This window comes from Astyanax mexicanus, chromosome 10 (genome assembly GCF_023375975.1).
Source record: "Astyanax mexicanus isolate ESR-SI-001 chromosome 10, AstMex3_surface, whole genome shotgun sequence".
NCBI classification, from domain to species: domain Eukaryota; kingdom Metazoa; phylum Chordata; class Actinopteri; order Characiformes; family Acestrorhamphidae; genus Astyanax; species Astyanax mexicanus.
Genome location: NC_064417.1, coordinates 6582842 through 6609442, shown reverse-complemented (window position 1 = coordinate 6609442; position 26601 = coordinate 6582842). Strand labels below are relative to the sequence as shown.

The 26601-nt window shown below is 38.0% G+C and overlaps 1 protein-coding gene across 1 annotated transcript in view; it reads left to right on the top strand.

Annotated features, from left to right (window-relative positions):
• The window catches only part of shank2b (SH3 and multiple ankyrin repeat domains 2b), a 204809-nt gene that overhangs the window by 127767 nt on the left and 50441 nt on the right, over positions 1-26601 (top strand). Inside the window, exons 16-17 of the mRNA XM_022683849.2 lie at positions 11839-11920; positions 25387-25469. Of these exons, the coding sequence (XP_022539570.2) occupies positions 11839-11920; positions 25387-25469 (165 nt within the window). The remainder of the gene's footprint in view (positions 1-11838; positions 11921-25386; positions 25470-26601) is intronic.

Sequence of the window (26601 nt, the reverse complement as noted above, 5' to 3'; positions counted from 1 at the left end):
TTTCAGATTCTTTTGCATTATGCACAAAGTATTGATATAACACAGTGGACCAAAACCAGTAGATGACATAACTCTACAATCCATCACTGATCATCAGTAAATTTTACATTTCATTTGTAAATCAAGGGAGCAGAGTCTGGAGGAAGAGTGGAGAGACACACAGTCCAAACCGCTTGAGGTCTAGTGTGAAGTTTCCACCAATCAGTGATTGGAGGTTTGGAGAGACATGTTTGTCATCTGCTGGTGTTGATCCACTGTGTTCTATCAAGTCTGTGGATCAAGTCAGTGCAGTGCTTTCCTGGAAAATCTTACAGCACTTCTCAGAGCTTCCCTCTGCGGACAAACTGTTATGGAGATGCGGATTTCGTTTTCCAGCAGGACTTGGCGCACTGCCCACACTGCCAAAAGTGCCAATTGGTCTTATATAATATTACAATTAATGATACTGGCTAAACACTTAAAATGGATCACTCTGTGTGTGATACATCTATATAATATATGTAGATAATATATGAGTTTCACATTTTGAAGTTACTTTTCAATGATATTTTTAATGCATTCTCCAGTCTGCACTTGTTATAATTGTAGTTGTAGTTGTACTGCATGTATGTAACAGGTGAACGTGTTGCACTGTAGCTGCAGAGTCCGGTGAATGAAGGTCAGGCCGTCTGCCAGAGCGAGGTGGTGCGGTGTTAGAAAGCTGTGCCGTGCTGTGCAGTGCTGTGCTGTGCTGCTGCTGCTGCTGCTGCTGGGTTTAGAATAGCAGGAGGAGGATTGTGCCGATGTCTCTTGAACCTTTCAGAGCAACACTCATGCCCATTCCTGATTGATACATTTCCATGGAAACATGCTCTACACTGTACAACCCTGTTGCTAAGGAGTGGGCCTTCGCAAGAATTTTTTTCCCTTTTTGTACCATCTTTTTTCTCTCTCTCTCTCGAACACACACACACACTTTCTCTCTCTCTTTCTCTCTTTCTCTCTCTCTGGCTCTTCCAGCAGTGAGAACAGAGCTTAACATTTAGAGCTTCTGAATGCTGTACCAGGATGCTGGCCATCAGTTCTCACCTGAGCTCGGGGTTTACAGAGTGAGGGGGAAGAAAGTTTGGGGCTATGTGGAGCTAGTGGGGTGAGACAGGGCCGGAGGGGGGAGAGTGAGAGAGCGAAGAGAGAGAGAGAGAGGGGGAAAAGAGAGGAAGAGAGAGAAAGAAAGAGAGAGAGAGAGAGAGAGAGAGAGAGAAGTGCTTTCTGCTCTCTTTCTTTTTGGGGGATCGAGCGTTTCTTGTGATTGGCTCTTGGCTCGAAGGCAACAGAGTGCCAGATGGACGAAACTCCAAGATCCCGGAAGAAGGTTCATTTCGGAGGTACAGTGAGGATGTTCTTGCTAACTTTGGCTGTTTGGTGTTGCTTTGTGGAGTTTTTTTTAAATACAGAATTAGAGAATTAGTTTGTTTTAGTGTGTGATTTATTATTTCAGATTGCACTGCAATGGACATGCATATGAGTTTATGCATATGAGCTGCTGCCATTCTGTTCATGTGTTTCCAGTGTTGGTTCAAGTATTTGTCGCCGTTATGCAAGTACGAATTATAGATGTTCACTTATGTTCACTTATGTTCATAGCCTTAGCTTACTGTTGGTACTGTATTTAAATTAATATTATATAGTGATTTCAGGGATGAAACGATACCACTTGTTCCCTTTTTTTTTTCTTTTTTTTTGAGAATCTAGCAGTGCTAATCAGATGTGTAATAGATGTTCACTCTTTGAAATAGTGTGAATCTGACAGTTAAAATTAAAGAAAAACAAATTTGTTGTTTTTTTTATATACTTTTTTTTGTGTGTGATGGCAACGAATTAGAGGTAGAGTAATATAGAAAACAGAGTACAGAGTACAGAAATCCCTTTTTTCTTATTCTCATATACAGTATGAGAAGTCAAGGAAGTCATGAAAATCAGTATGTAAATTGATTGTAAAGTGTTACCTCCAGGAAAGGCTTGGCAACACCCACATCTGTATACGTTGTGAGGTGTTATTTTATTTTATTTAGTGGGATTAAGCACTGACCAGCAAAGCCACTTGTCTGTTTACAAGGACAAATGTATCCAATGCCACCTGTCACAAGCATTACCACCCACTGCGCTGTCCACTGGTGGTGGTAATGATCGTGTCCAACGGGCACTGGGTTTTGCAAGAATCAGCGTAATGGTCTTTAGCTTCAACAAGCCATAGCAAAAGTCATGTGATACTAATTCCTTATTTCTCATTACGACTATGAAGGAAGGCTTAAAAGTGTTAAACCAACCAAAATACTCTGTAAAACATTTAAGTGCTCTTTTATGCAGTGCTGTTAACTTGCAGTTTTTGACTTATCCTGTGCAACAGAGGAAACTCTTGGTCTTCCTCTTCTGGAGCAGTCCTGATGAGAGCCAGTTTCATCATTACATTTTTTATAGTCTTTTTGACTGCACTTAATTTTTTTTTTTTGATTGACTGACCTTCATTTCCTAAACTATTTTTTTTCTTTACTTAGTTAAGTAGTTTGTGCCATAATATGGATTAGAACATAACTCAAATATTCACTATTCACTGTATACCTGTAACTCTACCTCTTCACAACTTTACAACTGATGCTCTCAAACACTTACAGAGAAAAAGAAAGTCCAGTAATTAACTCTTGACGAGTTCAGCTCAGCTGTTAACTGAAAGCCTGAATTTCACGTGACTCTACCTCATACATCTGAGAAAATACAGCCAAGATGTGCAAAACTGTCATCTTAGCAAGAGGTGTCTACTTTAAAGAATCTAAAATATTAAGCATGTTCTGGTTTGTTTAACACTTTTTTCTTTACTAAATAAGTCATATGTTTTTCTTCATTGCTTAAGTATTAATCTACAGTGCAAAACATTTTTAAATCATGTAAAACCTACATACGTAAGGTGTGTCCAAACTGGTACTTACTGGTACTTTATATACATAAATGTATAGCACTTCACACATTTTTCAATCAAGTCTCTGCATAAGTAAATCAGTGAGTCATTCCAGGTGGACTAGAAAAATGCATTGAGATTTCTTTGCAGTGGTAATGATAGAAATGAGGGATAAACATGACTACAGCACAGATTTTGGTTTTAAAACCATAAAACATTGGTTTATTTTTAAAACATCAAAGTTATATGTTTTTTTTTTTTGTATGTTTTGGTGATCTCTTTTCATATTACTAGATTCCTGGAAAGCTGTGTTGTGACAATGTCAGTTGTAAAAAAAAAAAAAAAAAAAAAAAAAAAAAAAAAAAGAAGAAGTGCTATACAAATAAATAAGGCTTTGACTTGAGCTCCTGGAATATAAAAAAATAATTTATTAATTTATTAAATTAATTTAATTAGTTTATTTAGAAACTATTCTTGCTATTCTCTGTCTGTGGTGTTCCACCATCATAAATATATTTAAACAACGGTTCAATTCAGATTATATCTGGTTTTGTAGTATAACTATTGTAATATGCTGTCCAAGACATCAAGAGAGCCTTTAAAAACCATTACACTTCATAGATGTCTAGTGCTATTCACACCTCTGTGGACAATTTTGACTCAGAATTGTCCACATTTCACACAAAACCGATCTGAATGTCTCTCTAATTCTGCAGAAATGTTTGGAAATGAGTGGAATTCCCCTTTAAGATGAGCATCTAAAAGTAGGCTATCATGTTCAAACTACTCACTCTACTCCCCCACAGGAAGAAACACACAGCTAACAACAGCACATCACACAGTGTGAGTGAGTGTGTACTGTTTTAGAATAGATCTGCTACAGGATCTGATCTCATTTTTTTTCTACTTCTCCAGTATATCAGTATTATATCTCCCATCCAGATTGACCTGATAGTCATACACTGCTTTACTAATGCGCTATGTGTCATAAGTATACGATTATAAGGTAGTGGTGAAATGATAAGTGTAGGCCTGTTACAATGCTAACTGTTTATTTTTGGACGATATATTGTGTTCAATGATATTATCATTTTAAGACCATTTTAAGAGCATAATTTAATTGCTTTTATGTATGAATATTAAAGCAAAAGTTTGTAAGTATGGGGATGTGTCAGTACACTTCTGTGAAGCTGCGTTAATGCAAAAAAAATGCAACATATACTGGCTTTAAGGCCACATTTTCCAGGGACCTCCATGCAGCTTTCATTAAGACAATGCAAAACCACATGCTGCACAATTACTCACAATTATAGCTACTCAGCTGTATATCCCAGATCACTAGTGATGCCACAACACAAGGAGGGTGAAGACTAGCACATACAAGTGAAGTTACCCACCGCCTCTTTTTGAACTGCTGCTGATGCAACATTCCCAAGTAGCATCACATCGCATTCAGAGGAAAGCGCAGCGACTCGGTTCCGATACATCAGCTCACAGATGTCTTGTGCTGATCAACATCACCCTTTGGAGTGATGAGGCCAGAGAGTGCCATCTACCCACCCAGAAAGAGCAAGGACTTTTGTGCTTTCTCGTGGCTCAGGCAGCTGACGGCAAGCTGCCTTAATAGGATTCGAAGCAGCAAGGCCCCGATCAGACAACAGGACCACTCGGCGCCGATGCTGCACAAATTATAAAGGCATGGCTGCAAAAAAGTTTTGTGAGAATGAATGGCAATATTACCAAGTAGTAGATGCTTAACTTTTTTTATATAATTTAATGTTTTGCTGGTCTGAAATCCAGGAATGTGCAGTTCCGGAAAAAATTAAGACTCAAAATTATCAGGTTCTCTGATTTTACTATTTAAAGCTGTATGTAAAAAAAAAAAATGAACATTGAAAACTGTAATGTAATCAATGTAATCAAGTGGAAGCGGAAAAGAAAGCTGAACTTATTTAATTTTTGAGGCAGGAGTGGCATAAGGTCACCCAAAAGCAGTGTGAAAGACTTGTGGAGAGCATGCCAAAACGCACGAAAGCTGTAAATAAAAATCAGCTGTATTCCACCAAAATATTGATTTCTGAACTTTAGTATTGTTGTTCCTAAATTAATATAAATGTTCTAAATGACAATATTTTGGACAATTTGGAATTTGGGAGAAATGTCAGTAGTTTATAGAATAAAACAACTTTTGCTCAAACATATACCTTTAATTATTTTTCTTATTTTTCTGGAGCTGTATATTCAAAAATTAAAGCAGAATGAGATAAATTAAGAAAAATATGTTAGATTTATACAATCTGCAGTGAAATAAAAGTAAGTGATTAAAAAATATATTTTAGGGATGTAGAATATTTTGTGCCCTACCACTCAGGAATAAAACTGTTCAGATTAAAAGGAATAATTAAATTTTTTTTTTTTTATGTTTTTAAACAAAGTCAACATACTGGCTCATTCACTTTAGGCTCTCCTCACTGAAAATCATGTAATTAGAAAAATCAAGGTCAGCAAAAATGATTGAGGTCATGCCCATAAATTGTACAATAATTATATAACATCATTATTGTGACAGGCCTGGATAAATGCTTCACTGAGACACCAGCTGTTCTCCTTTTCTGAGCTGGAGCATGTGATAAAGTGTTGTGCTGTTGTAAATGTAAATATGAGTAAAATAGAGGACTGTTATTTTAAATACTGCTAATTATAGTGCACACCCAAACTTTGTTGTGGAGCTCACGGGCCTGAAGTGCTCAGAGAGTGTGAGTAGAGCGTGATTAAGAGTTGTTGAAGCATCGCCATTAAATCTCCAGACCTTTTGTGGCTCTGTCAGCTGTCAGACTGTATTCTGCGATTCATGAGGACGCCACATTCTTACTCTCTTTACTGTCAACACTGTGATGCCATCCAATTTTTCATAGTGAGATCTAGATGGCTTGTTCGTGGACGAATTGAACATGAGTGTGTGGAACGTGCCAAATTCCTGGTGTGTCATTAGTGAGAGCACTCTTGAGATTGTGAGTTGTGGAAAGCGTCTGAACTCTGATAACACGAGAAATGTCTTGGCAAGTGCCAAATGCTAACGCTCTTAACATAAAAGAATAAAATAAAAAATAAAAAAACATCCAAGTCATCAGTATGGCCTGTGCAAAGGTTTGGGAACATTGCGAGTCAGGACTTATTAACACCCCCTTTGGCAGAAATCACAGCTTGCAGACACTTTTTTTATAGCTAAAAGTCTTTCAGTTCCAGTGCAGTCGGATTTTAATTTTCTCACACTTCTTTGCAGAAAACTCTGCAAGTTCTGAGATATATTTTTGGGTTGTCTTGCTGCACGGCTTGTTTATGGTCTACACACACACTACGCAGGGTGCGGCGCAATGCTCATTGCTATCTTACACCCCGTCAATGACGTATTTTCACGCCTTGTGCCCGCGCCGTTAAAATAGCATCATTAATACATTTAGGAATAAATCTTCACTGATGGGTGTTGTGGTGGTCTGGAAGTGAGGTCGGTTCAACATGCCCTAAATCCAGCTGTGTGATGCGCAATTGACTGATGCGCTATAGATCACTAAACTAGGGCCCAATCTTCTTTTTTTTTTAATATTTTTACATTGTATATTTAATATTAAAGACATTAAAGTTATACAGGAACAAATGCAGAATTATATTGTAAGCAAAAAATCTTAAACAAACCAGAATATGTTTTATACTTTAGTTTTTTTATTCTATGTAGCACATTTAGCTTTAATGACAGTTTTGATCTGCACACTCTTGGTATTTTAATCTCAGTGTCTTCATGAGGAAGAGTCACCTGGAATAGTTTTCTCAGCATCTTGAAGGAAGGAGTTTCTGGAGGTGCTGAAAAATAGTTGCTGCTTTTCCTTCACGCTGTGAAGCTCCAGCTCATCCCAATTAAATCACCTCAAATCACCATCTCAGTTGGGTTTAAATCAGTTGGGTTTAGGTTAAATTAAGGCAAGCAATAAAGAAACACATTGACATTTACATTTACAATGCACATTCCAAAAGCTTTAGTTTGCGTATCTTCAGGTAGTCCATGCTGAATATTGACTAAGGCATATATTTGTTTATTTTGTTGTTATTTTATTGTTCACCTTTTAAGGGTAGTTTGACATTGGCATCCATATTTTGGATTGGCTGATATCTTTTGGAACCTGTGCTTCAAGCTACCTGTGCAATACTGCTAATGCTACCGATGGTAACACAACCTAAAAAAAAAAACAAAATGATACACCCACCCCCATGCTTCACACTTAACAAGGTGTCCTTTTCATGCATTGCAGTTCGTTACATTTTTTCTGCAAGCATACATTTGTAGATTATTGTACTATTTTCATTATACATTTTGATGCATTTTAATTTTATTTTTCAAAATAGATGAAATATAAATTGGTTGTGTGCTGATTTTATTAAAAACAAGAGTTTGAATGGGGAAACTAGTTTCCAGTGGTAACACCTTTCCACGATACTAGATTGCTATTAGAGTGGCTAGATATCAGATCTGCTGGATACGTTAATTGTAGGAGCTTGCAGTATATCTGGATTCAATCAGTGATGTCATGGATTAATTCAATTATCCGGGGTGAAGCCAGCGTAAACCATCCTGTGGGTCTTCAGAACTTATGTGGAGATTTTGATTTGCCTTTCTTACCAGCACATGAGCAGTTCTTTCAAAGAGCTTCCTTGGTCTTCCAGATCTCATTTTGACTTCCACAGTTCCCCTGAACTAGTAACTTAGTCGTGTTATTTTCCGCACTGTAGAAACCACAAACTAAAAAAGTGCCTGGCTGCCTTGTTTTAAAGCCTTCGCTTGCCTTCCGGGCATCAATTACAACTTAAACAATAAGAAATGTTACATCACAACTTGATTTTGTAGAGGATTTCTCTAGCCGCTTTGTATCTCCACTAATTACGTTCATGAAACAGCTGCTAATACCTTCAGGCTCAAATGAAATGTACTATGTAAGTCATTACACTGACTAATCTGTGGTGTGGCTACACTCTGACCTCCTGTACTCTGAATCAAATCATCAGGGGTTTTTTTTCAACACGCTGGCTGTGTCCAAGGACATACTCGTGTGTGTAGAAATGGCGTGTGTGTGTGTGCGTGGGTGTGTGTGTTCAAGAGCTTTAGCTGAAACCACAGCTGTTAAAGGGAAATACTAGTTTCTTTCAGTGCAAAGACATGAAAGCTGAAATCAGAGCACATTCCTTATACTATAAAAGATGATCAATGATTGTGTTATGGTATATTTTTACACTGCAATTTTTGAAATTATTCGCTCACACTTATCCAAATCATTGAATTCAGGTTGTAATCACTTCCATGGCCACAAGTGTAAAAAAGCAGCACCTAGGCATGTAGGCTACGTCTACAAACATAAGTGAAAGAATGGGTCTCAGGCTCTTAGGAGCTCAGTGAACTCCAGCACTGTGGTACAGTGAGAGGATGCAGCACCTGTGCAACAAGTCCAGTCGTGAAATTCCACTACTCACTACTAAATATTCCACAGCCAACTGTCAGTGATATTGTAACACAGTGGAAACGACTGGGAACAACAGCAACTCTGTGCTCTGTCAGTGTAAAATAATTAAATAAAAATATATGTGAGTCGTGGGAATAAAAAAATGCGTGGCCACACCTTATTAAGGAGTGGGAAAGAGATCCCAAGGTGTGGGAACAAGATAATGAAGGTGTGGGATCAAGATAATTAAGGTGTGGGAGCGAGACCCTAATGCATGGGAATAAGATCATTAAGGCATGGCCATGACTTACTAAGATACAATATTTAATCACCTAAAGCAATTATTAGTGCTTCTTCATGTGTATACCTCATTATCCACCATGAATATAGGTTACATTAGTTATCGATTTGTAATCATATGTATCAAAAAAAAAAACAAATCCCCCAAATAAACATGAGATTAATAATAGGCCAACTGTCGTCATGCCCCCGTTGAAGCTGAGGTAAGCCGTAGTGTGGGGAAAGGCTGTACGAGCAGGAGACAGCTGGCGTTCTACATCATCCACATGGCATAATGTTTTCTGCACAACAAAGTAATAGAGCGCCTGTGACTTTAACAGCTAAGCAGTGAGTAGGATGGAGGGGGAAAGTGTTGAATCCCACGCAGCCTCCTGACAACTGATATCATCATGTATCAACATAACTGCAGTGAACAATGCAAACGGTGCAGTTTGAATCCTCAAGCTGCCAAATACAACGGAACACGGAAACCTGAGCAACTAAAGAGCTCATCTCAGGAAGAGATGAAGGAGTATTGTGTGCTCTCTCTTTCTGCATGTGTGTGTGTGTGTGTGTGTGTGTTCCCTCTGTGCATGTGTGTGTAGATGGTGCCCACTGTTTTTAGTGAATCTGTCAACGATCAAATGGCCGATTATGTGCAGAAAAAAGTGATGCATTGCAATTACCTCATTCATATGCATTTGAGTAATTAGCATGCATATCGTACGCACACTTCATTTCCATATGTATGCAGTATTTAACATCAAAACATTCATAGCCAATACAAATATATATATATCCATATTTTATTTGCTACAGTATGGAAAATGCATATAAAAAGTGCATTTTTCATACATATTCTTTGACTTTTTTATTGCAGACAGTATGAACTTTATTAATTATGAACGCAATTAATTATTCCCCAGGTTTGACCGCGACTTCCACTGTAATCTGCCCCGCCCCCCACTCCCTGCCCAATGCAAAGATTTTTTTTTTTTTTTTTTTTTTTTTGGGAGCAGTTCGCTTGTGGTGAGAACATGATCTGGTCTCATCCTGACCCAGCAGAAGTATACTTCTTTTAATTGAGCTAAACTGCTGCTAAGACACAGTTTAATCTGATATATTATGAGTAATTAGCATGCATATCGTATGCACACTTCATTTCCATATGTATGCAGTATTTAACATCAAAACATTCATAGCCAATACAAAAATATATATATATATATAATAAATATATATATATATACATATATATATATATATTAGCCAGATAATATACTGCTATGAACAAACGTTGTCTCTATTTAACTGCTATGAACAAATGCTGCCTCTGCTGCTCCATGCTGTTTACACACTAAGAGCGCATTATGTGCAGCGTTCACTGCTCATAACTGCGCTGCACGTCCAATTAAAAATGCTGTGTTTGAAAATGCAGCGGCAAATTTTCAGCATTCTGTGTTAAAGCAGCTTCACACTGCACTGATATACATGCTGCTTGTTAGGAATTTATTCATTTATTTACAAAAAATCCACAAAATGTTAAATTTGAGTGCATTTAATCATTAATAAGTGTATATGTTTGTGTGCATGTTCAGAATATGTAATGCTTACTGTCTATTGAAATACACACACATGCAAACACACACACACACACACACACACACACACTGTAGGCTCTTCAAAAATGCATGAGCTCCATGTGTTCTAGCAGTCAGAACCGATACCTCCATCACCAAACACACGGGGTCCCTGGAGACCCGTTGAGTTTATCTGCAGAGAGGGTCAGAGAGGTTTTATTCAGCATCGTCCAGTGGCCATTTCATTAGTTTCACTTCCACTGCATTATCTCTGCTTCTGTAGCATTTGGTCAATATCTGCCCTTCCTCAAAGCCGGTTCTCCTCTGGCTCCTCTCTGGCCTTTGTGTTTGCTTTTCCCTGGAAAAAGCGTCCTCGTGCCTGTGGTCAGCGACTGATGGTGAGTCAGTCAATACGCTGCATTGACTACTGGAGCAAAGTGGTGATTTTTACCATTGAAGAGGTTCAAATGGACCTTCCAAGTGTTGGTGTCCAGGAAAGTCATTATTCTGCTGCCTGAAGCACCGCGCTTCCATTGATCCCGCTGAAGTTAGCCACTGATCAAAGAGCGTGTATTGTGCATGTGTCCCCGCAGTGCACTTAGTATCGGATCTTCAGTGCATGATTCAATTATCAGCAGAAATGGCTGCTGGGATGCCGTGACATATGGCGCACAGTTTGACCAATTTGTAAACGGGCTTTTTTTCTCTCCTCTGCTTGTCTACTTTACATATGTTCACTGGGAGGGAACGACCACGCTCTCTGCCCTTTGTTCTAGTTTGTTTTAAGCCTTATTTTCTTAAGTAGTAAAACAGTCGGTGGTGATGGTGATAGTGAAAGTGATGATGATGATGATGTTGATGATAATGCTGATAGTAAGAATGGTGGGAAAAGATTTTAATGATGATGCTGTTGAGAATAACGTGGTAATAATACATTGGTGAAAATGCAATAGTGATGAGATGATATTAATAGTCATGATGTGGTGATAATAATATTGGCAATAATATTGAAGGCATATATCCATGTGTGAAAATGATGATCTCGTGCTCCCTGAATCACTCTTTTACAATTCCAGCCCCATGAATCCTGGCATTGTCATCTTGGAATATGCCCGTGTCATCAGGGAAGAACAAATCCATTGATGGAATAACCTGGTCTATATTCAGTAAATTCAGGTAGTCAGCTGACCTCATTCTTTCAGCTGCACATACTGTTGCTGAACCTAAACCTGCAGATGAACTGCAGCATCATAAACCCCACATAATCCAGGTGGAGTTTTTTTGGCCAGGCAGTATAATAGAAATGATAAACATGATAATGAGGATGATGGTAATTAAAATAGTGATGATGATAAGAATGATGTAAAAAAAAAAAGTGTGAAACTTTTCTGCATGGATAAGTAAAGGCAGTGTTTGAAACGATGCTATGACTGTTAAGGAATTGAGAAGTTGGCACCTGTTCTCTGCAGTTTTTCGGAAGCTGTGGAATATTAAGTGTTTTTAAGTGATTTGATTGTAACCGGATCTGAGTGAAGATGAAATGCTGGTTTTGTCTCTACAGATGCCAGGGCGGACCGATCTGAGCGGCGGAAGCTCTTTCGACATTACACCGTGGGATCGTATGACAGCTTTGATGCATCCAGGTGAGATTAAATGTGCTTCTAATCCTCTGGCCCATGTTGGAGAGCTCTGTGTGTGATAGTGTGCGTGTGTGAGTGTGTGTTTGTACGAGAGAGACAGCTTAGCCTTAAAATCCTCAAAGCCTAATTCAGGAGGAATACGTCTTCTTTAGTTAGACAACCCACAGGAGCTGAAAATGAGTTTTTCTTCATTACTGTCAAAGTGCACTGTTCTCCTGAGTTCAGCTGAGGATAATACGCCGTGTGAGTAAATGGAGATTTCTTCCAGAACGTGGCACTTTTGTGTCACTAAGTGCTACTGTTTCAAGTTAAAGCACATTTCGGTCCCAAAACAAGACCATGATGAGTGCCTTCAGAGAGATATACACTCTGTTATATCTACATATATTACCATTTTCTGCAGATCTCATAGTCATTATTATTATTATTATTAGTAGTAGTAGTATTATTAATGTGTCATTATCACTATGATGTGTCTTTTTGTGTCTACAGAAAAGTGTTATTAATGCATAGCAAATCATTGATGTTAAAATTTAATAAACACTATGTAACAATTAGATTATTATAAATATAAAGCAGTGAACGCAGCACAGGCCGCACATGTAAACTGCATGGAGCTGCAGATACAGCGTTTGTTTATGGCAGTATATTTTCTAGTTAATATATCAGATTAAACTGCACCAGATTAAACTGCATCAGCAGTTTAGCTCCATTAAAAATAAGTACATTTGATACCTGGGTCAGATTGAGGCCAGATCACGTTCTCACCACAAGCAAACCTCTCCAGAAAAAAAAATCTGTCTCTCAACAACTGATTTGTAATTTCATGTTATGGCCAAAACACATCCATGATTAATTAAGAGAAATAGTACATGCCTTTTGCATGTTTCGAGCTGCTCAAGGCATATTTTTTACCCTTATGATACCAAAGACACACTGACACGCCCTAAATCAAGCTGTGTAATGCGCAATTTACCTGTGCACTATAGATCCCTAAAACAGGGCTTCTGATTTTCATTACAATCGACAATGAAGGTCTGAAAGGGTTAAAATCATTTTAATTGGTTAAATAAAAAAAGAAAAATGACATTTTCTGAAGTTTTTGTAGATTGTTTTATAATTTAAATGAATAATAATTCACTTAATAACTAAGCAAATTCTATAAAAGTTTAGAGCTATTTAAACATGTCAAAGAATTACTTCCCTGTCCACCCTGTCATTTTTTAACCGCCTTTTAAAAAAGTAATCTTGGTTACTTTTTTAAAGGCCTGATCACCTTTGTAGCTGTGTATAAAGCATTTAATAATATTAATGTCACTTAATATTGTCTTCATATTTTTTTATCATATTGTCTTCATATTGGCTCCATGTTTAGCTTACAGAGGTAAAGCTTAAGCTGTCGTGGATAAATATCAATGTGATTAAACACATAAAAAAAATTAGAATGTATCCTTAACACATCATAAAAAATCATTAGAATCTTTTTTTTTTTTTTTAATGTGCAACTCTAGGTAAATCACGTTAAATTTCATTTTTCGCTACAAATGTCCACCCTGTCATTGTCTGCCCTGTTGTGCAGAGGGCCATAACAGAGTGGACACGTACATAACAGAAAATTATAAGGGGTTAAGCTGAAAAAAATATGATCTCTGTGTAAATAAATGATAAACAGTCAAAATAATTAAAAACATTAAAATTAAAAACGTTTTGACTGACAAAAGGCGCAGTATTCTGATAATGACCCTATAATTATATTAATGATTTTACAATGCTTAGACTGTTTTAAGTCTTTTTCTAGTGTGCTTTTTTAGTTCTTTGAATCCTTTGAACCCAGACCTCACATTTCCCTCTTCAATTATGAAATCTGATTATGAATTGTTCCAAAGGGATGATTCCTTTGTCGGTTTTGAAATAATTAACACTGAAAGGCTTTTGGGAAAGAGGGTCGTTAAGCGATTATTCATGGTCTGCAACACATCAAATGTCTTCTCATTAGCCGATTGGCCTTTCTGTACCCTGTGAGGTAGCTTGCAGGCACTGGGTTAATTGATCATAACATTGCTGTGCATCTTCCGCTGCACTGAAGCACTCGTTTCTGTTATTTAGGGTATCTCTCTCTCTTTTTTTCTTGTTTTTTCTTTTTGAGTTACAGAGAATCACCCACACGTTCTGTACTAATGCAGTGCTAGAATTAACAGCTGTAGTTTGTCTGAATCACCAGCGTGCATGTACCGGCGCTTTACGTCCTGTCTGTCACAATGAGAAATGCCAGACTTGTGGAAATGGATTTTTATTGTCTGTTTGTAGTGACAGAAGGAAGATGAGAGAGATTTATATGGTTGCTGTTAGATAAAAACCTTATTTTTCCAAAATGTTTCCTTTTATATACAGAATCTGCAGATTCTTCAAAGTCGTTGAAGTCTTAATTTCATTGGTAACACTTTAAAATACGGGTCACACATAACAGTACTTACAACAGTGATACACATTATTAAATGATTGAGTAATTCTTAAATTATTTATAAATTGACTCTAGTTAAGACATTAAAGCATTAATGCAACGCCACCAAGTTTGACCCCAACTTCCACCGTAATCTGCCTGCCCCCACCCTCGCTCTTCGCTTGTGGTGAAAAAGTGATCCTGTCTCGATCCGACCCAGCTATCAAATATACTTCTTTTTAATTGAGCTAAACTGCTGATAAGGTGCAGTTTAATCTGATATATAAGATGGATAATATACTGCTATGAACAAACACTGTCTCTGCTGCTCAGTGCAGTTTACACGCACGGTCTGTGCAGCGTTCACTGCTCGCATCTGTGCATCTGTGACCATCTGCTTGTGTGGTTGATTGGTGCACATTTTGGTGTGTTTAGGTTTTTATGCCTGTGTGAAACCAAACCAAACAGAGGAAGAAAACACTCCGAATAAACAAACTCATCAACTGATCTGGACCATAGAAACTTTCACTACTACAGGTGTGAAAACGCTCTTTTATACTCAGCTAATTAAGTTCTAATACAGAAATCCTAACAAACAAGCTGAGATGTATATAATTAAGTAAAAAAAGTTTATTCTATCCATTTTATCATGTATTAAATGGGGCCTTTATTCCAGGGCCCCATGGTTGGCTTTATCTCCCCTCAAAAATACAAGTATATAATAATATTTTCTAATATTTTAAAATATAATATTTTAATCGACACCAGTAATATAAATATGATTGCATTTTACATTTTTTATTTTATTTACATTTGAATATATACTATAAAAACGTACGTCTTAAGAAGAGCAAGTGCGATTAATCGCAGTTATTCACAGAGCATTGTTATGGGTGATTAATCATCTAAAAAAAAGTTTAATCGATTGACACCATTAATTTTTATTATTGCGTAGGAATATTTAGTAATAACAGAATACTGTTGTGATTAATCATTTTGACACCATTCATTTTTGACAATTAATTTTTTGACACCACTAGAATTAAGACATTAGTTAAAAAAATGTTGTAATGATTAATAATGTATTAACTAGTGTCAATTAATAATTAGTTAATTAATAAAGCATTCTGTCGTAAGAACTGTTAATTAATGTACCCTTATTGGAAAGTGTTCCCAATTCATTAAGCTTAAAAAAAATCTTAAATTAGTTTATTAGTTTATTTATCTTAAGATAAGATAATACTGTGGGCATGGGGAAATGTACATTTAGTTGGTATTAAAAAGTCTTACATTTAATTTTCCCGTACCTGCAAGTGCGCTGTTTATAGGAGAAATCAATTAAACAATTGATTGTGATTGAAATACGTTTGAGAAATTTTTTTTGTGTTATTATGGACATGGTTTTATAGCACAGTGACAATATTTGAATTAATGCATAAATTTAAGTGGCTGTACTGTTTGGACTTCTAAAGAGGCATTATTCATCATAATCATCATCATCATCATCATCATCATCATCATCATCATCATCATCATCATTGCTTCATTATTATCCAAAGCATTTGCATTCAAATAAAGCACCATTCATTCACCAATCATTCTGTTCAAAGCCTTCAAGATTTCCTGAACCTCATCACACACTACCTACCATCACATCACATCACATCACATCACATCACATCTCTCAAACTGCTGTCTTTAATTCGTTCCTCACTGCAAATATCTCAGAGCAACTGCTTACTTATTAATATTTCTCTGGAAAGAGGTTTTACGGAGAGTGCGAAAGAGCTCATTGTCAGATGGCTACTTATGTAAGCGGCCCTAATGCCAGAGCTGCGGGTCACTATTGCTCAACACTGACATGAGGAAGGCGTCAAAAAATCGGAGCTGTGATGTAATCAAAGGTCACGTTTTTGCCCAAACAAACGTGCTTTTCATTTTTTATGTTTTGTCTTTATTTCCTTTTTTTTACTCTATTTTTGTGTATTTAATGTATAGTATTGTTAATTTTATTTAAAACTATTAATTTAACTTATAGAAAGTTGGAATGATTGTCCCTTCATCCAACAGATCTGCTGGACAGTCAGCAACTGGGCCAATATACACTTAATATACACTTTATACTATCTCAAAAAATATCATGAATATCACTGAAAAGTTACTTTATTTCAGTAATTTCAGTACAAAATGTGAAACTCATTTATTTTATAGATGTATTAAACACACAGAGTGATCTATTTTAAGCTTTTATTTCTTTTTTTACGTTATAATTATGGGTTACAGCCAATGAAAACCAAAAATCACCGTCTCAGAAAATTTGAATACTACATAAGATCAATTGATGCTTTTGGCAGTGTGGGCAGTGTGCCAAGTCCTGCTGGAAAATGAAATCCACATCTTCATAAAAATTGTCAGCAGAGGGATACATAAATGATGTACATATTTCTTTATAGTCATATATCTTTATCGTATTGTGGTTGTTTTAAAGGCTATTTAAGAAGTCAACAAACAAATATCATAAACATAAACTTGGGAAACAGTATTAATTATTATATTATACATGGTATATATATTATATATATTATAATGTTCCGGAGGTTAAAACGGCTCGGGTCATGTATTAAAGATTAGATAGTAAATTTGAAAGTAACAGGGGGGTTAAGGGTAATATCACAATATTCTGATTATGATCAGTAAACTGCAAATCTATGTCAGTGTAAAGAAGAGCAGTCCTGATCTCAGAGCAGATCCCAAAACGACACTCGGATCTGTCAGAACTGTGTTATTGTTACATGGCGAGCCTGGTCCTCCTGGCTCCGGATACCTTCTGAAAGAGGATAAAAAAAGCAAAAAGGAAAATTCCATAAGCGACCAGCCGAACTCCTACTCAGCAGACACACCCCTTGCTCAGAGTACGTTGTCATGGAGACACAGAGAGCGAATCCATGGCGATGCGTTGCAGTCTACTTCCTGTCGTAGGCCTCCTGACTTGCAGGAAAGGAGAGAGGGCTCTTTCGAGGGAAAATTTAGACCTCGTTAAGCTTTTAATGCTTGTTAGCAGCCCAGACTGCAGCATCAAATTTGACATTACGCAACTGCCCTACTTTCCATTTGTAAACCAGCTCTACAGATACATCACATCTACAGATAAATCACATCTACAGATACATCACACTTACAGATACATCACACCTACAGAAAAATCACATCTACAGATATATTACACATACAGATAAATCACATCTACAGATACATCACACTTACAGATACATCACACCTACAGAAAAATCACATCTACAGATATATTACACATACAGATATATCACATCTACAGATAAATCACACTTACATACACATCACATCTACAGATAAATCACATCTACAGATATATCACATCTACAGATATATTACATCTACAGATTAATCACACTTACAGATTCATCACATCTACAGTTACATTACATCTACAGATACATCACACTTACAGATTCATCACATCTACAGATATATTACACATACAAGTGTGTCACATCTACATATATATTATACATACAAGTATATCACACCTACAGATAAATCACATCTACAGATATATTATACATACAGGTATATCACATCTACAGATATATTACGTTTACAGATATATAGTACACATACAGGTATATCACATCTACAGGTACATCACATCTACAGATACATCAGACCTACAGATAAATTACATCTACAGATACATCACACCTACAGATACATCACACCTACAGATAAATCACATCTACAGATATATCACACCCACCTACAGATAAATCACATCTACAGATATATCACACCCATCTACAGATAAATCACATCTACAGATATATCACACCCATCTACAGATAAATCACATCTACAGATATATCACACCCATCCACAGATAAATCACATCTACAGATATATCACACCCATCTACAGATAAATCACATCTACAGATATATCACACCCATCTACAGATAAATCACATCTACAGATATATCACACCCATCTACAGATAAATCACATCTACAGATATATCACACCCATCCACATATAAATCACATCTACAGATACATCACACCTACAGATAAATCACATCTACAGATATATCACACCCACCTACAGATAAATCACATCTACAGATATATCACACCCACCTACAGATAAATCACATCTACAGATATATCACACCCACCTACAGATAACTCACATCTACAGATATATCACACCCACCTACAGATAAATCACATCTACAGATATATCACACCCATCTACAGATAAATCACATCTACAGATATATCACACCCATCTACAGATAAATCACATCTACAGATATATCACACCCATCCACAGATAAATCACATCTACAGATATATCACACCCATCCACAGATAAATCACATCTACAGATACATCACACCTACAGATAAATCACATCTACAGATATATCACACCCATCCACAGATAAATCACATCTACAGATACATCACACCTACAGATAAATCACATCTACAGATATATCACACCCACCTACAGATAAATCACATCTACATATATATCACACCCACCTACAGATAAATCACATCTACAGATATATCACACCCACCTACAGATAAATCACATCTACAGATATATCACACCCATCTACAGATAAATCACATCTACAGATATATCACACCCACCTACAGATAAATCACATCTACAGATATATCACACCCACCTACAAATAAATCACATCTACAGATATATCACACCCATCTACAGATAAATCACATCTACAGAAATATCACACCCATCTACAGATAAATCACATCTACAGATATATCACACCCACCTACAGATAAATCACATCTACAGAAATATCACACCCATCTACAGATAAATCACATCTACAGATATATCACACCCACCTACAGATAAATCACATCTACAGATATATCACACCCATCTACAGATAAATCACATCTACAGATATATCACACCCATCCACAGATAAATCACATCTACAGATATATCACACCCACCTACAGATAAATCACATCTACAGATATATCACACCCACCTACAGATAAATCACATCTACAGATATATCACACCCATCTACAGATAAATCACATCTACAGAAATATCACACCCATCTACAGATAAATCACATCTACAGATATATCACACCCACCTACAGATAAATCACATCTACAGATATATCACACCCACCTACAAATAAATCACATCTACAGATATATCACACCCATCTACAGATAAATCACATCTACAGAAATATCACACCCATCTACAGATAAATCACATCTACAGATATATCACACCCACCTACAGATAAATCACATCTACAGAAATATCACACCCATCTACAGATAAATCACATCTACAGATATATCACACCCACCTACAGATAAATCACATCTACAGATATATCACACCCATCCACAGATAAATCACATCTACAGATATATCACACCCATCTACAGATAAATCACATCTACAGATATATCACACCCATCTACAGATAAATCACATCTACAGATATATCACACCCATCTACAGATAAATCACATCTACAGATATATCACACCCATCTACAGATAAATCACATCTACAGATATATCACACCCACCTACAAATAAATCACATCTACAGATATATCCCATCCACAGGTAAATCCCATCTATAGATACATCAGATATACGGATATATTGCACTTACAGAAAAATATTATATTATCCCATATTTTGCGGACTATAAGGTGCACAGTATTATAAGGCACACTACCAGTGATCGTCTATTGTCATACTTATAAGGTGCATAGAGAGGAACAAGGGTGTTGCCATGTTTCCCTTCTAATTAAACAAAACTGTATTTTTTTAAAAATAATGTTTTAAAGTCAAACAAGTGCTGGATGTTAATCTACACAGATTTCTCTCCTGAAAACGGTGTAACTGGGTGAGTAAAACGCTTCAGTTTATTTACAGTAAACTTAGATTTCCAGTATTTTCAACAGCGGAGTTGCTTTACTGCTCCTTAATACCTGACTGGTAGAATTCATGAATAAGGTGCATCGGTTTATTAGGCGCACTGTCGATTTTTGGGAAAATTAAAGGATTTTAAGTGTGTCTTATAGTGTAAAGTATACAGTATGGGTAGTCTGTAGTCTTAAAATATGATGAGTATTCAAATAAATTCAAAATTGATTTTATTTTTTTTGTTTTGTTTTAAGCACAGTATTTTAATATGATAAGTTGTTAAAAGTCTTCAAACCTTTTTGATACTGTAAGGTAGTCACTAATAGGCAAACCGCGGTCCGGGCCCGGACCCAGACGTTGTCCAATGCGGACCCAAACCGATAAACTACTGAGAAGGATTTAATTTTAATAGGGGGAATTTAAAGCGGCGTAACTTTTCTTGTTCACTCTGCAGCGACGCTGCATCGCTCCCAGTCGCTTTCTCCGCCTTTCTCTCACCTCTTTGGGCGTGTCTCCTGAAAGAGCAGCAGTTTATCTGCCACCAGCAAGAATATGGACAGTTGTAGTTCGGTGCTGTGTATGAACCAGACGCTGTTCTTTTTTTATCGGCCGGTGAACCCTGCTAAAACATCCAGCACAAAAAAGCCTGAAAAAGCTATACTCAGCCTCTCCTCCGTTTTCTCACGCTGTAGTTCAGCCTGTGGTGTGTGTGGTGCTAAAGCCCTGTCCGTGTGGCGCTGCTTGGCTACCGCCTCTCATTTGCATAAAGTTCAAAATATCTCAACACTGGCGATGGTCCGGACCTTGGACTGATTAAATTTTCTCTAACCGGACCATACTAAATTCTAATTAAATACCTTTGCTGTAAGGAAACAGTGTAGAGTGTAGATACCTCATCATGGATTTTTTTTTCCACACAGTGTTCAAATAGACCATCATCAGCCTATAATATGGAGCCTGCAGCTTTATAGAAAGCAATAACAGGACAAAAAGAGGTCATGATAAGTTTTATATGCATTGAGAAGAGCTGTCATCCTGTATCAGCTGCTTTTGCTGTAGCATTTTAGGAACTTTATCTGCACTTTAGAGGAAAACGTAGATTAAATATCACTCAAGATCAGCGGGAAAGAAGTGAGCTTACTCAGAGAACACACAGTACTCCCATCACTTCCATTATGAGCAAATAGTGAATCTTAATGCGGGATCTGTGATTAGCAGGCCAGGATATTAATGACCTCTGTATAAGACAATGCCACAGTGCCCCACTACACACACACACACACCAAAACACACACACACACTCACTCATACCCCTCCCTGTGAGCAGATTATGTAGCTATGGTAACCATGCATCATTCTGCAGGAGTCAGCTCTCTGGTCTCTGAACGATTCCAGTGTAAACTCAGCTCACACTTAATCAGTGTGTATTCTGCTAGAACCATCAAGCAGTTCTGACTGTAGATCAGTTGCTCTTTTATCTCTGCATCAATCGAGGCGTGTTCCTAATGTTCCTGAATGCCTTCATGCAGTGCTGACTTCATCTGCAGCCCTGCTGAATTCTGCAGGACTGAAATTCAGTTTTTTTTTGTAGAATTTTATTTAAGTACTAGTGCATCTCAAAAAATTAAAAGCTCTTCACTGACTTTGGACTTGATAATAAAACACAGTGGATCAACACCAGCAGATGACATGTCTCTCCAAACCATCACTGACTGGTGGAAACTTCACACTAGACCTCAAGTAGTTTGGACTGTGTGTCTCTCCACTCTTCCTCCAGACTTTGATTCCTTGATTTTCAAATAAAATGTAAAATTTACTGATGATCAGTGATGGTTTGAAGAGTCATGTCATCTGCTGGTGTTGATCCACTGTATTATATCAAGTCTAAAGAAAAAAAAATCTTACAGCACTTCATGCTTCCCTCTGCTGACAACTGTTATAGAGATGCGGATTTCATTTTCCAGCAGGACTTGGCACACTGCCCACACTGCCAAAAGTACTAATTGGTCTAATATAATATTCTAATTTCTGAGATGCTGATTTTTGAGTTTTCAGTGTCTGTAAGCCATAATCATCCACATTACAAAAGAAATAAACGCTTAAAATAGATCACTCTAATACATCTATATAATATATGAGTTTCACATTTTTAAATTAATTTCTGAAATAAAGTAACTTTTCAATGATATATAATTTTTTTTTAAATGCACTAGTATTTCCCTCAGTTTCGTCCAGAACTACACTTAATCTTGGGGTCCCTGAGCAAAACGGACATATACGCATATAAAGTATGTTATTGTATTTTATAATAGTCTACCTGATGCTAAATTACACTATTTATAGGTCCATGTGGGCCTAATATATCCAGTGTAAATTATCCTTTACTGATGTCTAGTTTTTTTTTTTCTTTTCTAACAGTTCTTCTCTCTCCTTTCTTTTCTGTCTTCCTGATTGATTACTCCACTTCATGATTTCTGAAGCTTGATATTTTGCCGGCTGCATGAATAATAAACCTGGCTGGCTGGCCACTGTCAGCAACTGGTGGGGGGGCCCATTTGAGGGGGATTTTGATAACAGCGTCATTGTACTTTTCTTACAGAATTAAAGGGGCGCCCATACAGTTTATCATTGCATTCAATTCATAACCAGTCATTGTCTGGAGGCCCCAGGCCAGCTCGGGGCCCTAGGCAATTGGTTTGCTTGCCCTGTTGCAATGGGCCTGTCTTGATGAGACTAAAATAACTTTTTGGGGTAGTCCGGATTAATCTGTAGGTCAACATAACTTGAAGTAAAGTATTTCTGTCAGTCTAGTCCAAGTCCAAATCTGGAAAGAACTCTAAAACTCACAATACTATTCAGAACAACTGTGGCCGGGTCTGCAAACCACACCCACATCCTTGAGTGAGCTGTTGGCTCCTGCAGAGGCTGCATCGCCCCACGCTAACCCTGACATTGCTGCCCTCAAGCTTAAGTTGCTAGTCTCACTGAGGAAAGATATTGCTGACATTTTTAAAAAGAAACTCTTCTTTGGGAAACGTTTTTCTACTGTCAAGAAATTGAAAATGGCTAGAGCTAGATAGAACTAGATTGGGAAAATGTAAAATAAGAGACAAACAAGTGTTTTTCCACCATAGAAGGACTTAAAGAAGGACACCAAAACTAATGTCCCAGATCTACAGGTGTTGAGGGATACACATGTCTATCAAGTGGCAAATAACATGACCAGCAATAAAATTAACATTAACACCACTAAGAGGTAAAGGGAATTGATCGAAATTAAAAATCTGGTTCATGTGACCCTGACCCCTCTCAAGGTGTGAATATAATCAGATCATGATGTTGATGAATCTGAGACACTTTTGACAAGAACCAAGCTGTGATGTCTAGATGACTGGGTCAGAACATCTCCAAAACATCAGGCAGGGCTTGTTCTGTTCACAGTATGCAGTGTTCATTACGCAAAAAGTGTAGAAACAGAGCTATCAGCACATTCCCAACTGCATCCTCATCACCACCTTCACTAGAGCTCCTCTAATAGCGCTATTATTCATTTAATACATTCATTTATTCGTCCATCTATCCATCAATGTCATCATATAAACACTCCTTCACCATCCCTCCATCTATTTCTCTGTGTTCTTCTCTATTCATGTTACATCTACCCCTCTCTCCCTTTTCTCACTCTCACTCTCCATTCTTTTTTTCATCTTTCACTCTGTCTTTCCTTACTTAGTTTCTCTCTCATCTCTTTTTTTGCTCTCCTTCTTGTCCCTTTCTCTCGTATTGCTTTCTGTCTGTCATCCCTGATTTTTTTTTCACTCTCTTATCACCTTTCATTCGCTCTCTCGTTTCTCTCTTCCTGTCTCCCGTGTTCTCTCTCTTTTCACTTTTCTTCTCTGTATTCCTCCTTTTCTCAACCTCTCTCCTCTCTCTTATTCAGTCTCTATTTCTCTCTGTACATCTTTTCTTTCTATTCTTTCTTTTTAACCTACTTTCTTATTGTTTCCCTGCCTCTTTCTTCTCAGTGTCTCTCTCTCTCTCATCCCTCTCTTTTATTACTTTGGCTCTCTGTCTCTCACATCTCCCCGCCCCTCTCTCTCTCTCTTTCTTTTTCAGATTCAGACTCTCTGTCTCATCTTCTCTCTCATCCCTCTCTTTTTTTACTTTGGCTTTCTGTTTTTCCACATCTCCCCGCCCCTCTCTCTCTCTTTCTTTTTTAGATTCAGACTCTCTCTCTCTTCTTCTCTCTCATCCCTCTCTTTTTTTCACTTTGTCTCTCTTTCTCTCACATGTTTCCCCGCCCTCTCTCTCTCTCTCTCTCTCTCTCTCTCTCTCTCTCTCTCTCTCTCTCTCTCTCTCTCTCTCTCTCTCTCTTTCAGACTCATATTCTCTCTCTCTCTCTGTCCTCTTTTTTTTGCCTTCTGTCTCTCACTTGCCTCTCCACCCCTCTCTCTCTCTCTCTCTCTCTTACTCATTTGATCTCTCTCACCCTCCTCTCTCCCTCCCTCCCTCTCTTTTTCATTCAGTTTTCTCTCTCTCCCCTCCTCTCCTTTCTCTTGTTCTCATGCCTCTTGTCTTTCCTTTTTGCTTTCTGTCTGTCACTTGGATTTCCACCCACTTCTCTTTTAGTTCTCTCTCTCTCTCTCTCTCTCTCTCTCTCTACTAATACCTCTCTTCTTCTCTCTCACCGTTCTCTTTTTCATTTTGGCTCTCTGTCTCTCACATGTCTCCCCATCCCTCTCTCTCTCTTTCAGACTCTCTCTCTCTCTCTCTCTCTCTCTCTCTCTCTCTCTCTGTGTCTCTGTTATGTCTCTCCTCCCCCTCTCTCTGCGTCTTAAAGCCACCTCTACATGACTGAGTTTCCCTCTGTCTCTGGCGCGCCGCGATGCTGTACTCGTCTCTGCAGCAGCGCGCGCCCTCAGCCCCGTGGCTGCGGTGCGTTAGCCGCTCGCGTGGCTCCGCGCGCTCCGCCGCCGTGGCTATGATGCGGATGGCCGGCTGGAACACTAACGGCCGCTATGCGCGCGATTTTCTCCACAGTGACTGCGTGATCGACGAGAAGACGGTGGTGCTGCAGAAGAAGGACAATGAGGGCTTCGGCTTCGTGCTGCGAGGGGCCAAAGGTAGGAGAGGGGCCACCCTACTGCCCCCCGAAACCCCCACATACCAACCCATGTGGTGTGTGATCACCCCCCCCCCCCGTCTCCACCCCCACCTCCACAGTGCATGTGCTGTGTTTACCTGCCCCCTCACTCCAGTGCATGTGCTGTTTATCACAACCCTCTCATTATAAACACTTATTTATTTGCCCCTCACTACTGCAATGCCTGTGGCAGTTGTATTTGCCCCCTCTCTCTAGCACACGTGCTGTATTACCCCCCTTTCATTATACATATTTTATTTTATTTACCTTCACTGTTCGTTCTGTATTCCTTTGCACATCAACTCCATCAAATCAGCTGTGTTTATTTGCCCCCTTACATACACTCCAGTGTATTTGACATGTTTATTTGCCCCCTTATCCCTACTACAGTGTATGTGGTGTGTTTATTTGCCCCATCACCCTTACTTTAGTGTATTTGATATGTTTATTTGCCCCCCTAATCCTACAACAGTGTATGTGGTGTGTTTATTTGCTCTCACCCCTATGCCAATGTATGTGGTGTGTTTATTTGCCCCATCATCATCCATACTCCAGTGTATTTGACCTGTTTATTTGCCCCCTTACCCCTACTCAAGTGCATTTGACATGTTTATTTCCCCCCTTATCTTTACTTTAGTGTATGAGGCATGTTTATTTGCCCCTCACACTAACTCCAGTGTATTTGACAAATTTATTTGCCCCCTGACCCCTACTCCAGTCTCTGTGCTGTGTTTATTTGCCCCTTCACACCTACTTTAGTGCATGAAGCATGTTTATTTGCCCCCTTACCCCAACTCCAGTCTCTGTGCTGTGTTTATTTGCCCCTTCACACCTACTTTAGTGTATGAAGCATGTTTATTTGCCCCCTTACCCCTATTCCAGTTTATGTGCTGTGTTTATTTGCCCTATCACCAATACTCCAGTGTTTTTTTTTTTTTAATTTGCCCCTTCACCCCTACTCCAGTGTATGTGGCATGTTTATTTACCCCCTTACCCCTACTCCAGTGTGTGTTGTGTGTTTATTTGCCCCTTGACCCATACCCCAGTGTATTTGACATGCTTATTTGCTCCCCCACCCCTACGTTAGTGTATGTAGTGTGTTTATTTGCCCC